We start from the raw sequence: 17,299 nt of genomic DNA, 5'->3' as shown, positions 1-17,299 counted from the left end.
CAGTGAGAGCAAAGAACTGGGCATCTGGACCCCTGGGTCTGGGGGAGGAGAGCTTGAGGACCTAGACCTGTGGGTTCTGGGGGAGACAGAGGCTGGGGGCCTAGACATTCAGGTCCTAAACTGGGAAGGGGCTGGACACTCCCTGCCCCTTGGGGCACCAAGTCTCTGGGGGGGAAGGAGAGGGCTGAGGGCCTGGACTCCCAGATCCGAGGTAGCAGGGCCTAGGGCTAGGACCCCACCAAGTCCCTGGGAGAGAAAGGAGCCCTGGCCACCTACGTTTGGGGGGAGGAGGGGGCCACAGGTCCCATGCCTGGTCCCTACCTGAGCGGCAGATTCTGCCCTGAGCCCTCCGTCTGCCTCGGCCCCTCTGAGCAGACTGAGCCCAGCCAGGTCGCTGGCCTCTCGGCTCCCTGGCTCCCCCAAATCCCTTAAGCCTCCCCACACAATGGCCCCGCAGCCCAGCAACTTCCAGCAGGCCGAGGCCCCAGATGGAATTCGCTGAGGCAGGAATCCAGGCCCTGCCTCTCCGCAGCCCCTGGCCCCAGCGGCCTCTCTTTGTGACCCTCCCAGCCACCCTGGCAGCGCTTCACCGGCCTTGCTCCCGGCACCCATGGGGTTAGCCTGAGCTGCGTAAGCACACACAGACACAAGACATAGGGACACTCAGCCATTTATTGTGCAAGCTGGTCCCCCTCCCCAAGGGCAGGAAATGGGGTGGGGGGCTGCAGGTGCATGGATATGTTGGGACAAGGGGTTTTCTGCAAGTGGGGTCACAGGGCATGTCAGCTGGGGGGGTTGGGACCGGAAAGGGGTTGAGGATGAGGTGGGGCTGGCTGGGGTCGAGGACACGGCCCTTAGGAAGAAGGGGATGAGGGAGCTGGAAACGGGGCTACGAGGGTGGGTCAGGGCAGAGATGGGAGCAGGAAGGGGGATGAATGGCTGGGGCCATGGGATTCAGCAGGGCCATGGGCTGGGGCGGGCGGAGGCAGGCTGGAATAGCTTTAGGTTAGGAAGGGGGCTGGAGAGGTCCGGGGGAGCCCCGGGCGTTGAGAGAGAGGCGCAGGTTGGCACTGTAGTTAGGGATGCTGTCAGAGACGAGAAGGGGCTTGGGTTTGGGCATGAGGTTCAGGTTGTTTTCCTGGCTTGGGATCCTAAGTCAGGTCCCGGTGTCACCAGCGGACTCGCAGGAGCCCTTTCTGAGGCTGTGGTTTTCAGGGAAGAGGGATGGGAGTGTGATGTTTCCTGGGTATCTCTGGCAGGGCTGGGGTCACCCTGGGCTCCAAGAAAACTCTCCTGGTGACCTCCAAGGCTCCCTCCGGAATCCGGGGTGCAGGATCCTCAGGGTCCTAGTACTCGGCCTCCCAGTCCTCAGCAGGTGGTGGCTCCACAGGTGGCTCCGGAGCCTGGGTGTCCTTCTTCCCATCCTGGGCAGGCGGTGCTGGTGACGGCGGCATCACTGGCAGGGTCCTGGGGCCAGCCCCACGGCCCCTGGCCCAGCCCCTCTCTGCCTGTTCAGCCCTCCCAAGTCCCCATCTCCGGTGGCCCTGGCCCCGGCCTGGCCTACACGGGATGTCCCAGCCCCTGCGTCCCTTGGGTAGCCTCTTGGCAGCGCCCGGCTGGGTGCAGCATGCCTGGGGAACACAGGGGCAGGAGGGCAAGGACTGCTGAAGCGAGTAGGCCCCCATCAGGGCGCTGTGCAGGAGGTAGGAGAGGGCATCCAGGCGGATGGGGATGGTCACAGAGGCCAGGCTCTCGGGGAGCCCCAGGTGGGCTGGATCTGGGGCACCCAGGAAAGAAGCAGGCAGAGCTGAGAAAGCTGGAGGCGGCCACGACCCAGTCCCGGGGGACGGCAGATTGTTCCTAGAACGACAAGAGGACAGGTCAGGCAGGGGATGTCCGCGGTCTGCACATGCCTTTCCTTTCCGCAGCCTCGCTGCTTCCTGTCTTCTCCCAGGCTTTCATTTCTCCTCCTCATCAGGACCGTTTGCCTCTGACTTCTGGCCCCTTACTCTCTCTCTTTCTCTGTTCCTTCCTGTCTCTCTTTACAGACAGGCAGACAGCTCAGCTGGAGCTTCAGCGTCCCACTGAGGATGGTCTCCTTTCCAGGCTGCCCTTCTCACCCGTGCATCTGGGCGAATCATTTTCCCCTTCCGAACCTTAAGTTTTCATACCAAGAGAGAGCTGCTGGTGGTATCAAAGGTGCCTCTGAAAGGGCTAGGTCTGGGAAGTGTTCAATACCTGGGGTCAATTATCACTATTATTTCTCCAGACAATTATCAGTATCTTCAATTCTCCTGGTTCCCGCTAGAAACTTCTCTTTCTTCCATTAATATCTGCTCCTAGCTCTCTCCCTATTTCTCAGTATCTCGCTCAGCTCTGTCACTAAGATCCTCAAAGATTCTGTTTCTATGTGATGATACCAGAGGCTTTTTTTTTTTTCTTTCCCGGTACCCTGTCTGGGTCTGCTCAACTCTCTCTCCGATTTTCTCTGTCCCTCCTCATTCTGGGTCACTGTCCTTCCCGCGGGGAGTCCCGTGTCTCTCACCCCTCAGGCCCAGCTTCTTCCTTTTGCTGTTCCATCTTTTCAGGGTGCTTCAAGTCTTTTCTAGCACCTTCGCCTCGATTTCTCCAGCGCGCGGAGAGAGAGGAAGGGTCTGGGAGAAGGTGGGCGGGACTTTGTTGGGAAGGGGCGTGGCTTGCGGGGCGTGCGGGGGCGGCTCGTGCGGGGCGTGCTGAGCCGCGTGGAAGCGTGCGAGGGTTGGGTTTGGAGGTTCTAGTTGCTTCAACCGCATAGGTCTCAGGCCGCAGCTCCCACCTCCACGAGACCAAAGTCCCCGGCCCCGAGCCCCCTCCTCCCTCAGACCTCGAATGCAGGCCCCCAGCCCCTTCCTTCCTCAGATCTAGAAGACCCTAGCCTCCTCTTTCTTCATCTGTGTTACTGGACCGTGTCCTGGACGGAGTCGGGGTGGGGCCGATGGTGTACTCTAGGACTAAAGGGGCATTTAGGGAAATCTGGACATTGGATGCTCCCGAGGGCAGAGGGGTTAGTAGCTGGGCTGCGAATCTTCGAGGCTGGATTGCATTCTAAGCTCTGTCTCTGACTTACTTTGTGAGTTTAAACCCTTCTAGTCTCTGTTTTTTGAGAAACAGGGTTAATATTACCTTCTAGGATCTCGTGAGGTTTAAAGGCTATATCGCATGTGTGAAGTAGTCAACACACGATCTGGACTAAAATTCATCTCAACCAATGAGCGTTTCTTTTTGTTATTGCTGGTGACCATGGTAGTATTCTACTGAGAAGCAATGGGATTCTTGTATCTGTTTATTTAAGAAATATTATTCAGTGCCTGCAATACTCTAGGCGCCAGGTTGGGCGCCCGACAAAAGAGATGCACGCTTATGAGCAACACACAAAGCACAGATAGTACATTTCCTACCTGCTGCTGCTGCTGCTGCTGCTGCGTCGCTTCAGTCGTGTCCGACTCTGTGCGACCCCATAGGCGGCAGCCCACCAGGCTCCCCCGTCAATGGGATTCTCCAGGCAAGAACACTGGAGTGGGTTGCCGTTTCCTTCTCCAATGCATGAAAGGGAAAAGGGAAAGGAAGTCGCTCGGTCGTGTCCGACTCTTCGCGACCCCATGGACTGCAGCCTACCAGGCTCCTCCGTCCATGGTATTTTCCAGGCAAGAGCACTGGAGTGGGTTGCCATTGCCTTCTCCGTTCCTACATGAAAGAGGGCTTTGGAAGTGTAAAGACAGGACAAGGGATACAAAGGCACAGGGGGTCATTTCAGTTAAGATGGTTAGAGAAGACTACTTGTGGGATGAAACGAGCCGACCTGGGCGCTGAGTATTCCTGGTAGAGAGACCAGCAGGTGCAAAGGTCCTTCAGGGTGAAACAAACATAGTGTTTGACGGACTGGGAAGCAATAACCTAGGAGATGAACAGGTCTATTTTTTAAAAAATATTTTTTAAAATTTTGGAATACCTTCACATTTACAGAAAAGTTACAAAGATAACTTTGTAACTCACCCTGCTTCCACTCTTGTTATTTCCTTACCTGGTCATGGAACATTTGTTACAGCTAAGAAATCAGCGTAGCTCTTTTCAAAAATATTTATTTTAGTTATTTATTTGGCTGCGCTGGGTCTTAGGGATCTAGTTCCCTGACGAGGGATCGAACTCAGGTCACCTACATTGGGAGTTCAGAGTCTCGGCCACTCGACCACAAGGGAAGTCCCCTTACATGACTCTTAACTAAAACCCCAGACTTGATTTGGATTTTCCCAGTTTTTACATGAACATCCTCTCTTTTTTCTGTTCCAGAATCCAATGCAGGGTCTCACTGAATCATCACAACTCAGTCACCTCTGATCTGCAGCCATTGTCTTTCCTTGTTTTTCACAACTTCGACAACTTGGAGGACTACTAGTCAGTTTTTTCCTTTTAATAAAACAGAGATCTATATTAATTAATAATTCCAACTTATTTAGTCCTCTTTTCACAGAGGTTTAAACTGGGTGTCAGAGAGGCTAAGTGAGTTACTCAAGGTCACAGAGCAAGTAACTGGCACAACTGGGATTTGAACCCCACCTCTAGAGTCTGTGCTTTTAATGGAGACACAAGTAGAAGCTAGACTGCATAATACCTTATAGGCTGCAGTGAAGACTGTGGAATTTTTTAAATTTAATTCTGGAACATTGAGATGACTTTGAATGTTTACAGGCAGAGATGTGACATGATTTGTTTTAAGAAGAGCACTGTGCCTGCAGTTTGGGGAGTGGATTGTGGTGGGGCATAAGACTGGAAGCAGGAAGCCTAGAGAGAATGCTGTCATCCTCTAGGCAAGGGTGGTAACGACCCCAAGGAGGGTGCAGTTAATGGGGATGGGAAGATGTGAGTGCATTTACGATGAATTTTGGAAGAATAACCATCAGGATTTGCTGTAGGGCTGCTGGAGGTGAGGAATGAGGAATCAAGGATGATGCAAAGTTTTCAACCTGAGTGATGCCTTTCAATATGAATTTTCTTATAAAAGCTCACAACATCCCACTTTAAGGATGAGAAATCCGAGAGTAACTCACTTTCTGAGTTCTCTTGAGCTAACTCTACGTGATGCTGGGGACTCTGAGTAGATGCAGAACCAATAGCTGCTCTCCAAGGGCTCTCAAGGTTTGAGGGGGTGAAATCCACGGTAGCATTCTGGGGTGATGGAAGCTGGGACACAGGGAGGGACAGGACAGTGAGAGCTGGAAGTGGGTTAAAGGTAGCCTGGAGGCAAGGAGGTGGAGGGTCAAGTCAGGGGCCAGGAAAACAGTTGCTCTCTCCATAGCGGCTGGAGGAGAAGGTATGGGAGAGTTTTTTTGTTTGCTTGTTTTTACAGGAGGGGCCTTTGGCCTAGGTCTAGGGTGAATGGACATAGAAAAAAATGGTGCAAGCAAAGGCCAGGTGGCTGGAATCAAAAAGATTTTATCAAGAAAGCTGGCTTTCTTTTCTGGCAGCTATGATTAGCATTCAGGTCTCATTAATCCGGTTACAATCTATCCCAAAGAAGAAGCTTTTGTTGAACAGGGCTCTGAAATGACGATACGAATCCTCTCTCTGCTTCTTACTAGCTCTTGCCCTAGAACAAGCTAAGTCTGTTTTTTCGCAACATAAAACTCAACCCCAGCATAACGGCACTGCTTCTGGTTTTGTTCTGTAATGGTTTCTCCTGTTTCTGTGATCAGAGTCCAACCTTGTCAATTATCAAGTCAGTTAGTTCAGTCGCTTAGTCGTGTCAGGCTCTTCGCGACCCCATGAACCACAGCACGCCAGGCCTCCCTGTCCATCACCAACTTCCGAAGTTTACTCAAACTCACGTCCATTGAGTCGGTGATGCCATCCAACCATCTCATCCTCTGTCATCCCCTTCTCCTCCCGCCTTCAATCCTTCCCAGCATCAGGGTCTTTTCAAATGAGTCAGCTCTTCGCATCAGGTGGCCAAAGTGTTGGAGTTTCAGCTTTAACATCAGTCCTTCCAATGAATATTCAGGATTGATCTCCTTTAGGATTGACTGGTTTGATCTCCTTGCATTCCAAGGGACTCTCAAGAGTCTTCTCCAACACCACAGTTCAAAAGCATCAATTCTTTGGCGCTCAGCTTTCTTTATAGTCCAACTCTCACATCCATACATGACTACTGGAAAAAACCATAGCCTTGACTAGACGGACCTTTGTTGGCAAAGTAACATCTCTGCTTTTTAATATGCTGTCTAGGTTGATCATAACTTTTCTCCCAAGGAGTAAGCATCTTTTAATTTCATGGCTGCAATCATCATCTGCAGTGATTTTGGAGCCCAAGAAAATAAAGTCTGACACTGTTTCCACTGTTTCTTCATCTATTTGCCATGAAGTGATGGGACCAGATGCCATGATCTTTGTTTTCTGAATGTTGAGCTTTAAGCCAACTTTTGCACTCTCCTCTTTCACATTCATCAAGAGGCTCTTTAGTTCTTCTTCAGTTTCTGCATCTCCATATCTGAGGTTATTGATATTTCTCCCGGCAATCGTACCAAGTACCTGGCCCTTTAAGGCCCTCCTCCCGGAGCTAGGAGAGCGGAGGTGGGCTTTTGCGTCTCTAAGGAAATGCGCTTCGCCCAGCTTCCAAAACTGACAGGCAAGTTCTGAAAAGTGACCAATCAACTCGTGCATCTGGAGGGAAGGACGTTTCCGATTTGCTGGGCGAAGGGTCAGTCATCGGCTTGAGCTCCGCCCACTCCGTGTTACGTACGAAAGCGAGAGGCGTCATCCTCAGCTCTGATTGGCGGATGAACTCGCTTTGCTTCCGAGGCTGCTCCCTCCAGCTGTCAGATCCAGGTGGGGCTTGGAAGCAGTGCGAGGCTAGCACCCCAGGAGGCTAGCACCCTCATTCTTTCATTGGCTACGTTTCTGAGCACAGTCTCTCTCTCTCGCCCTCTGATTGGCTGTTTCCTTTCAGCGCCAGAGCTGTAACTGAAGGTTTTGCCCGGGTCTTTAGCGGTGTCCCTTGTCTGCTCCCCGCCGCGGTGGCCGCCTAGACCAGGAGATGCTGAGCGAAGCTAGAAAGGGAGAGGGGTCCCCAGGCTGAGGGGAGTCCCATGCAGGGGTATTGTTGGTCCTCTAGGGTAGCTCACTGGACTTTCCTGATGGCTCGGTGGGTTAAGAATCCACTTGCCAATACAGGAACCATGGATTCAATCCCTGGCTCCAGAAGATCCCCTGGAGGAGGAAATGGCAACCCACTCCAGAATTCTTGCCTGAAAAATCCCGTGGACAGGGGAGCCTGGAGGGCTAGTGCTTGGGGTCGCAAAGAGTCGGACAAGACTGAGCAACTAAGCACGCAGCCAGTCTTAGGACGAATCTCTTCCTTTCACTGCCCCCTACAGGCCTCCGACTGTCAAAGTCCCAAGATTCGATCTTCAGGGCCTTCCTAGCCCACAGGGCTCAAGGATTCCCTTAAGTTCCTTCCGTCCCCCTCCCTGCAGGAGACCCTTGGGCGCCTTCCTCTCTCCCTCCCTTGAGCCTTACCCACTCGTTCAACACCTCCAACTTAGGAGCCCTTCCGGTCTTGGGATTTTCCACTATTCTCAGAAATGGCTGGGATGCTTGGCAAGAGGTTACTGGAGTGAGACTGAGATCAGGGGTCAGATTTGTGGGTCGAAGTCTGTGTTGGAAAGAGTGCCCCTGGGTTTATGTGGCTCTCATGATTGCTTTTTTTTTTCTCTAAGATTTTTAAACATTATTCTTTTAAAAAATTATTTGGCTGCGTTTGGTCTTAGTTGTGGCATTTGGGATCTTTGGTGCAGCATGTGGGTTCTAGTTCCCTGACCAAGGATGGAACCTAGGCCCCCTGCATTGGGAGGTGGAGGCTTAGCCACTGGACAACCAGAGAAATCTCCATGATTGCTTTTTAGATTGCTTGGTAGTCAGGGTTTGCTAGAAAAGTCCGCTAAAGTGGCAGTGGGAGTCTGGCGGTGAAGGGCCCCAGAAAGGGAAATCACTGAGATACTTGCATTAAATCATTTGAATCCTCACAGTCTTTTAAAAAGTGCTCAAAATATTTTGCATTTGTATTATTTACCTTCTTTCAAGTACAGTAAAATTCACTCTTTTTGGTGTGCAGTTCTGAGTTTCGACAGATGCATAGAGCTGTGTAACTGTCACTGCTAACAAGATCCAGCGTGTTTTTATCATTCCTCCAAATTCTCTTGTGCTGCCTCTTTGTCCTAATAACCTTTTTTAAAAAAGTTTTCATCAGTTATTTATTGAAAATTCACTAAAAACTTAACACCAGAATCATACTATATGTTGGAGGAGTTTATTTTATATAGGTTATAATCATGGTTATTTGAGGGGCTAGAGGAACTTGACCTTATATATTTCACGTAAAAGTTTAGTTACTCCAAGTCCTCTTATTGTCTTTAGAAAGTCTTTTTTTATTTTATTCAAGTATAGTTCATTTACAATGTTGTGTGTAATTTCTGCTGTACAACAAAGTGACTCATACATATATGTATTCTTTTTCATATACTTTTCCATATATATATAACTGAATCACTGTGATCTACACCTGAAACTAACACAATATTGTAAACCAACTATACTGTAATTAAAAAAAAATTTTTTTGTTTAAAGGTGCCTACTATTCCAAAAGAAGAAGCAGAAGAACCAGGAAAGCAACTAAACAACAAACTTTTCCTAACTGAAGGCCAGCTTTCTTGGGCTTAACAGGGCAACAACTCCATTCTGCCTGAAATCAGTCATAGGCAATACAGAAAAAAAAGGGCATGTCTGTGCTCCAATAAAGCTTTATTTAGGGACACTGAAATTTGAATCTCAAGTCATTTCCATGCATCGTAAAACATCCTTCTTTTGATTCCCCCCCCCCAACCATTTAAAATGTAAAAAGCACTCTCGGCTCACAGGTGCTATCAAAGCCCGCAGCAGCCCAGATTTGACCCGTGAGGTTGGCTGGGTGATCTCACAAACAGCAGTGCTTCATCCTCTCTAAAGGCCCTCCCAACCGTTGAGAAACTGAGACTGTGAATAATCAGCTGGGATGGGGCCTGGGTTTCTCTGAGGAAAAGCTTTTCCTTGCTCAGAAGAGTGTATTTGAAGAAATGAGGGCAGGAGGAGAAGCGCCCAACAGAGGATGAGATGATTGGATGGCATCACCGACTCAATGGACATGAGTCCGAGAAAACTCCGGGAGATGGCGAAGGACAAGGAAGCCTGGAGGGCTACAGTCCATGGGGTCGCAAAGCTTCGGACACGACTGAGTGACTGAACAACTCTGGAGACAGTCATCGAGCTGCTCCAAAATGCTAGGATCTGGGGTGGGATGACCCATCCTCGGGGGATTAAAAAGAGAGAGACAGACAGACCACACTCTATTCTCTTCCCAACTGCTCTCCCTCTCTCCCTGGCCTGGATCTGAGTCCTCCGGCCTCGAAGACCCTCAGTAGAACTGGATTTCAGCGTACTCTGGGTGCGTACCCTTGGGTCTCTGGGTCTCCCATGGTCTGAGGCCTGGAAAGTTGAGGACAGCGTAATGGAGCTCCTCTTGGTTGTTCTCTGCTTCTGAGGCTTGTGGGGATGATTTGGGTCCCGGGCAGTTGTGGGAGACGAGATGGAGCTCATTCTGGTTCTTTCTGGCTTCCAGGGAGTGACCCTCTGGAGGAGGAGGCTGGGAAGGACTGCTTGGTTTGGCTTTCTGTTTCTGAGCATAAGAGGGGGGAAAAAAACGACCATCCTGCCTTCCTTCCTTCATTCAACAAATACTTGAGCGCCTGCCCAGTGCCAGGTACTAATTAAGGAACTGGGGTTACATCAGGCAGTGAAACAAAGACTCTGCCCTCCCATCTCGGGACAGGACCAAACTATAAACAGAAGTCTGTTGTTTAAGCCTCCAGCCTGTGGTTCTTTGCTATGGCCACCCTAGAGAACTAACTAATGCAGGTAGATTGGTGTGAAGACCACCACAAAACACAGAAGTGCTCCATCAACACATGGATCTCCCTCCCACATCCATAACCTCTCTTCCCATCATCCTTCCATCCTGGACCCCTCACAACTACTAACCTGTCCTCTATCTCTACAATCTTAACATTGGAGAGTGTTTTACACATGGGATCCCGTGTAGGTGACCATTTGAAATTGGCTTTTTTCACTTTTTTTTTTTCTTGGTCCCTAAGCTCTATCCAACTGAGGTGGGGAGAAGTGGTTTGGATGGATGTGAGAAGAGATGTGTTGATGGATTGATTGTGGGAGGATAAAAAAGAGAGGAGTAAGAAGTGACTTTAAGGCTGGAGGCTTGAGCAATTGGGCCAATGTGGGCTCTTTGCTGAGATGCAGAGGGTGGAGGAGAAGGGATTTAAGCGGTACTTAGTCATGAGTTTGATTTTGGACAGGCAAAGTTTGAGATGACTGTTAGACATCCAAATAGAGATGCTGCCTAGAGAGTTGGCTGTGAGTCTAGAGTTGAGGAATGAGTCTGGGAAACGTAAATTTTAGAGTCGTCAGCATCTACATGTTCTCTCCTGAAAATACCCAGCATTTACCCAACACTTCTTAGGTGCCTGGTACTAAATATTTTATGGGTAGAAAATGAGCATTATCAAGTACCCAGAATGAGCCTACATGGTCTGTACTACTTGTATTCCCTTTTTACAGTTAGATCGAGGCACAGAGAAGTTAAGTGACTCATCCCAGAATGGAAATGGGATGGAAAGCAGGAAGGAACCCAGGCAGGCTGACTTTAGAGCCCTGCCCTTAATCATCACTAGGACATATGGCCCCTCAGTGATATTAATCATTGTGACATCATTAATTATACCTAGTCATGTCGTTGGCAGTGGTGATAGTGAAATAGCTGCCATCTATTAAGCAATAACGGAGAAGGCAATGGCAACCCACTCCAGTACTCGTGCATGGAAAATCCCATGGACGGAGGAGCCTGGTAGGCTGCAGTCCATGGGGTCCCGAAGAGTCAGACACGACTGAGCGACTTCCCTTTCACTTTTCCCTTTCATGCATTGGAGAAGGAAATGGCAACCCACTCCAGTGTTCTTGCCTGGAGAATCCCAGGGATGGCGGAGCCTGGTGGGCTGCTGTCTATGGGGTCGCACAGAGTCGGACACGACTGAAGCGACTTAGCAGCAGCAGCAGCAGCATTAAGCAATAATATGTGTTGTAATCCTCAAACAGGCTCTCAAGGAGGAAGCAACAGAGGCTCAGCAGGAGGGAGGGACATGCTCAAGGTCTCCTAGAAGTTACCTGCCAGAATCAGGGTTTGAATCCAACACCTGGGCCTTTTCCACTGTGAGGAAAATCGGGACGGGGCTTGGTCAGAGAAGGGGACCAAGAGGCAGCGGCTTGGGAGCACTCACCAGGGGGCCGGCTTTAGGGATGACGTTGATGTAATCCAGGATCGTGCTCCTCCGTGAGAACCTGGACCGCGGAGACTCTCCGGGGGCCGGGGCCGGGGCTGAGGCCGGGGCCGGGGCCGGGACCTCTGCCTGCGTCCATTTCTTCCTCAGAGTCCTCAGGCTGATGAAACACCCCCCCTCTGCCTTGGTGTGCGCCTGGGTCCCGCCCCCTTTCCCGGGGGGCCCCAGATTCCACGCCCCATCCCTCGCTGCCTCCTGCTCCTAACTTACAGAATCAGGATGAAGCAGAGGAAGAGGAGGGTGGTGACGCCAATCCCTAGAGAGACTCCGCTGGAGAACGCTCCGAAGGCGAGTCCCTTCTTATCTGCACGGAAAATGGTCAGCCAAACTCTGAGCCTGTCCCGTCCATGTGCGTCCTCCTGTCTGCCCGCCACTAGGCACTCAGTCTTCCAGCTCCCATGCCAGAGGTTTTCCCCTGCAGCCCCTTCCCATCGACTTCTTGGAAATTCCACTACACCCCAAGCCCAGATGTCAGGCTTTCTGATTTAAATTTCCCCTCTGCATCCCAAGTGGCTTCCCTGGTGGCTCAGACAGTAAAGAATCTGCCTGCAATGCGGGAAACCTGGATTCGATCCCTGGGTGGGGAAGATCCCCTGGAGAAGGAAATGGCAACTCACTCCAGTATGCGTGCCTAGAGAATCCCATGGACAGAGGAGCCCATTCCATGGGGGTTGCAGAGTCGGACAGGACTGAGGGACTAACGCCGGCCTGTCCCCGCCCCTCCCCCCCCCCAGCTCCTGATCCAACCACAAGACCTAGCTGAGTCCCTCTCAGCCCCCGCCTCCACGGGGTGTCCATTGACCCCTGACCTGGCAGCAGCAGGACAGACCCACTCTGGGCCCCGTGGCCGTTCAGGGCCTCGCAGCTGAGTCTGAGGCCGGAGCTGAGCCCCTCTCGGAGGCTCAGGGAGCTGTTGGCCCAGGGCCCGGTGGAGCTGGAGCTGACCTCGAAGGAGGCGTTGCTGAGCTCCCCTGCCAGCAGCCCCTCCCCGAGCCGCCAGCGCAGGGAGGGGGCTGGCCAGGCTCTGGAGGAGCAGCTGCAGCGCAGACCCTCATGCTCCTGGGAGCAGGAGGGGCCCAGCAGCTGCGGAGGAGCTGTGGGGAGAGATGGGAGGGATCAGGGGCGCCTCTCCCCTCCCTGGAACCCTGGTATCCTGTCCCAAGGGCCCCCACACTCACAGACCACGGAGAGGCTCAGGGAGATATTTTGGGAGCCCAGAGGATTCTGAGCACGGCAGGTGAACTCCCCTTCCTGCTCTGTTTTTATCTGAGGCAGCTCCAGGACCCCGGGATCTGAGGGCTGGGAGGGGCTCAGACTCCGTCCCTGTCGGGCCCAGCTCAGCTGGGCAGGGGGGTTGCTGTGAGCGACACAGAGCAGACGCAGGCTTTGGCCCTCCAGGACCCGAAGAGATGCGCCACTCTCGAAGTTTTCCAGAGCTAGGGAGAGAAGGGGTAGGGTGGACGAAGAGTTGAGGACACAGGAACCCTCCTGACTGCTGACGTGCCAGACGTCCGTGCCCCAGTTTGGCACCCAGAAGCCTTGGCTCCTCTGACGCCCTTCCCTACCTGTGCTGTTTGCTTGTGAGACCATCACTTTCAGGTTCTCCGGGGCATCTGAAACAAGTGGGGCGCTTGGCTCTAAACAAGGCAGGGGTTTCCTTCTGGGTCAAGTGAACGTCCCCGGGGATGAAGGGATTGGAGGGGGAGGAGGGTTGAATCACCCTCCGAGTGATTCTCCAAAGAGGAACCCAAGGGAACTGACTAAGGCAGGTCCCTAAGATACGGTGCTATATAACAGAGATAGGTCTTTGGTCTTCCTTCCTACTCCACATACAGAGCTTCTAAAACTCCTGGATTTTCTGAACGGTAAGGATGGTAAAAGTGCCTTGTTATTTATAACAAACCCCTTTCCACCATCCCTGAGTATACCATTATTGAACTGACTTTTGGAAGTGCCCAAGGCTGAGGGCTTGTTGCCGGGGGAAATGACCACGTGATATGAGGGTTGAAACTTCCAGTCCCACCCCCCTGACCTCTGAGGAGGGGAAAGAAGGGGGACTGGAGATTGAGTTTAACCACCAGTGGCTGATGATTTAGTCAAAGTGACTATGTAACGGGGGCTTCCCGGGTGACTCAGTGGTAAAGAATCTGTCTGCTAATGCAGGAGACCCAGGTTCGATCCCTGGGTCAGGAAGATCCCCTGGAGGGAGGAAATGGCAACTCACTGTACTATTCTTGCCTGGGAAATCCCAGGGATAGAGGAGCCCGGTGCACTACAGTCCATGGGGTCGCAAAGAGTCAGATGCGACTGAGCACACACTCAGGCATATGTAACGAAGCCTCCGTAACCATCTCCCTAAATGGGGTGAACAGATGGAGATTTGGGGAACATGGTGCCCAGGAAGAGGACGTGGAAGTTAGGCGCCCCTTCCCCATACCTTGCCCTAAGCATCGCTTCCATCTGGCTGTTCCTGAGTTAGAGACTTACAATAAACCGGTAATTTAGTGAGCAAACTATTTCTCTGAGCAGCTCAAGCAAATTAATGGGACCCAAGGAGGAGATCATGGGAACCCCCAATCAATTACTGGTCGGTCAGAAGCACAGGTGACACCGTGGACTTGTGATTGGCAGCTGAGGTGGGGGCGGGGCCAGCCTGGTGGGCCCCATCCCTTCACCCTCGGGGATCTGACTGACTCTCTCCAGGGAGACAGTATCAGAACCGAGTTGAGCTGTAGGACAGCCCGCTGATGTGGGAGAATTGCTTGGTGGTGTGGGGAAAATCCCGCTCCGGCCGACCCCTCCCATCAGAGCTGGAAGCAGAATCTTTAGTCCCGCAGGCCTGGGGTTCCAGGTCCCCGTGGAGCTCTGGGACTCTGCCCCCAGCCCCCTTGCCTCTTCCCCGGCCCCCCAATCCAGGCCCCTGCCGGTCACACTCACACTGCACTGAGAGGTCCAGGCTGCGGCTCAGGAAGCCAAGCCTGTTCTCAGCCCGGCAGGTGTAGCGACCCGCGTCCTCAGCCTTCACCCCGGGCAGTGCCAGCTCCAGAGTTGGGGAGCCCAAGGGGTGGGACCAAGAGAGGACTCTGTCCTGCAGGGTCCAGCTCAGTGTGGCCAGCGGCAAACTGTCCGCAGTACAGAGCAGCTGCAGGAACTGGCCTTTCTGGACTTCCAGGTGTGGGTTCTCTCCCCAGGGCTCCAGAGCTGCAGAGAGAGAAAGAGAGAGAGAGACAGCAAGAGAAGGACCACAGGGGGAGACGCCACTCCCCCCGCCCTCCTGACACCCCCAAGTGGCCCTCAGTACCTGGCTCATCGGTGTCGGAGACGCTGATAACCAGGTCTTTGGGGGCATCTGTTAACAGGATTGGGAGTTGGCTTTGGGGAAAGTGAAAGTCGCTCAGTCGTGTCTGACTCTTTGCGACCCCATGGACTATACAGTCCATGGAATTCTCCAGGCCAGAATACTGGAGTGGGTAGCCTTTCCCTTCTCCGGAGAATCTTCCCAACCCAGGGTTCAAACCCAGGTCTCCCGCATCGCGGGCGGATTCTTTCCCAGCTGAGCCGCCACGGAAGCCCAAAAGTACTGACGTGGGTAGCCTATTCCTTCTCCAGGGGATCTTCCCAACCCAGGAATGGAACCCGGGTCTCCTGCATTGCAGGCGGATTCTTTACCAGCTGAGCTATCAGGGGAGCCCGGCTTTGGGGAGGAATGATACATTCCCCAGCGCCAGAGAGCACCCCCTCAGAGAAAAGAAAGTGTGACAGTCCCCCGGGAAAACAGGCGACGCATGAGTGCCTAAGATGCGCTTGCGGACAGAGGACCACATGGCAGCCGCGTTCCCCTCCTGGGGCCGAGGCCAGCATCGCGAGACTCCGGAGCCTTCCTCCCCGCAGGCCGCCAACAGCTGTCCGTCATCGTCCCCTCTCCACCTCCCCATCCCCCGAGCCTAGAGCGCACCCTGACGTCCTTCCCGCCTCCAAAACTCACAGGCCACGCTAAGCCGGACCGTGTTCTCCGTGCTCACACCCTCTCCGGAGAAGTCCACTCTGCAGGTGAGCTCAGTGTTGTGGTCCTGGGGTCTGGGTGTGAAGGTGAGCTCTGAGAAGTAGGAAGTTCTTGGGCTGGCCTCGTGGGGGGAGACAGTGGCTCCAGTCCAGGAGAGAGTAGGGACGGGACATTTCTCAAAGATCCAGTTAAATGTACAGAATAGCGTCACCTGGTGTCCGGGCTGCAAGATCTCTGGAACGTAGATCTCTGGCTTCTGTGTCAGGGCTGGGATGGACCAAGAGAGAGTGGGATGCCAGCTCCGGGTTGGGGGTACCCCAGGGGGGTCACCCATGGTCCGCTCTCTACAGACTCTCCCCCGTATGAGAAGGTGGGGGAGGGGGTTCCCCCCACCCACCCCATTCCAGCTCGAGCCAGTTCCGTACCTGTCACCTGCAGATAGAACTTGTATTCCATGAAATTATATTTCACATAATCGCCTCTCTCGAACCGGAAAAAGTACAATGCGCTGTCCTCCAGGTGCGCCTCTCTGATGAGCAAGGAGCAGCTCTCACTGGGGTCGCCAAGGAGCTGGAATCGGCCCTGGGTGTCTGTGTCGACGTCTTGATCTGGCTTGTTAGTGGCCACTGGCAGACTGGGCTTGGGGGTCCGGTCTCTGAACCAGAAGCCGTAAGCTGGGGTGGTGGGACTCCATCCTCTGGAGGGGTAGAAGATGGAGCAGGGCACGACCACGCACAAGCCTTCTTGCACCATCACAAACTCTTGCACCTTCAGCTTGAATGAGTCCAGAGCCTGCGACCCTATGGGGGAGACAGAGGTTCAGGCCACAAGCCCAGCCCCAGCCCCCGACCCCGGACCCCTCCTGGCCACCCCTCATCCACTCACCGCCCCACAGCACGGCCAAGAACAGCGGCAGGAACATCTCAGGCACTTGGACCTTCCCGGGACACACTCATTCCCCAGACGCTTTGACGGGCAGTGGGCAAGGGCAGAAGGCGGAAGCTGAGCCCTGGGGGACTGATGCATGAAATGAGCTTCTGGTGCACAGACCCACACGACTCTTTTTCCTTTCTGGACTGTCCCCACCACCATCTGGCGCCCACTTGAACTCATTCTTTCCTAGAGACCTCACCTGGCGTCTGGGCTCCCTGAGCTGGTCACCTTTCCCAGTCATCTCTGGGGGAGGGGGTGGAGGGCATGTGTCTAACCTTGGGGCCTGGCTTCGGGTGGGTGGAGGCTGGGGACTCTCCCTCTGGACCCTGAGTCGTTAGGGAAGCAGAAGTGAAAGTCCCCAGTAAGCCCTTCCAGGGGCCCCTGGTGACTGCAGTGGATTCCTGGGGCAGAGGGCGATGACAGTGGTGGTGGTGGTGCAGGGCTGGTCTTGCCAGATAAAAGGCAGGAAGCCCAGTTAAAATTGGCTTTCAGATAAATAATATATATATATTTTTTAGTATAAGTATGTCTCAGAAGTATATGCATGAGATATTCACACGTGCATACTCAGTCGCTTCAGTCGTGTCTGACTCTTTGCGACCCCATGGACTGTAGCCCACCAGGCTCCTCTATCCATGGGATTCTCCAGGGAAGAACACTGGAGTGGGTTGCCATGCCCTCTTCCAGAGGATGTTCCCCACCCAGGGATCAAACTCTGCGTCTCTTATGTTTCCTGCATTGCAGGTAGATTCTTTACCGCTGAGCCACCGGGGAAGCCCGTGCATGAGATATACTTCTACTAAAATTATTCACTGTTTAGATCTGAAATTCCACTTTAACTGAGCATTTTGCATTTTTCTTGGCTACATCTGGCAATCCCAGGCTGGTCTCTGTC

At 53.0% G+C, this 17,299-nt stretch overlaps 1 protein-coding gene across 2 annotated transcripts; it reads right to left on the bottom strand.

The window, feature by feature from the left end:
• Positions 1 to 654: 654 nt before the first annotated feature.
• SIGLEC10 (sialic acid binding Ig like lectin 10) lies at positions 655 to 16,649 on the bottom strand. Of its 2 annotated transcripts, XM_081514680.1 has the most exons (13): positions 16,604 to 16,649; positions 16,357 to 16,488; positions 15,897 to 16,271; positions 15,454 to 15,738; positions 14,770 to 14,817; positions 14,406 to 14,669; positions 13,034 to 13,081; positions 12,647 to 12,904; positions 12,278 to 12,562; positions 11,679 to 11,772; positions 11,409 to 11,568; positions 9,517 to 9,739; positions 655 to 1,860 (listed from the first exon to the last, which is right to left on the bottom strand). In XM_081514680.1, the coding sequence occupies exons 2-13, from the start codon at positions 16,391 to 16,393 to the stop codon at positions 1,736 to 1,738; spliced, it is 2,202 nt and encodes a 733-aa protein (XP_081370806.1). In that variant the 5' UTR covers positions 16,394 to 16,488; positions 16,604 to 16,649; the 3' UTR covers positions 655 to 1,735. The 2 variants fall into 2 exon arrangements, with proteins under 2 accessions (XP_081370806.1, XP_081370807.1); XM_081514681.1 differs by lacking the exons at positions 655 to 1,860; positions 12,278 to 12,562 and having other exon boundaries at positions 8,813 to 9,739; positions 16,357 to 16,480.
• Between the last annotated feature and the right edge of the window lie 650 nt (positions 16,650 to 17,299).

Source organism: Giraffa tippelskirchi, chromosome 7 (assembly GCF_054371585.1).
Source record: "Giraffa tippelskirchi isolate mGirTip1 chromosome 7, T2T-mGirTip1v1.2.pri, whole genome shotgun sequence".
NCBI classification, from domain to species: Eukaryota; Metazoa; Chordata; class Mammalia; order Artiodactyla; family Giraffidae; genus Giraffa; species Giraffa tippelskirchi.
This window is presented reverse-complemented; position numbering and strand designations above follow the sequence as displayed.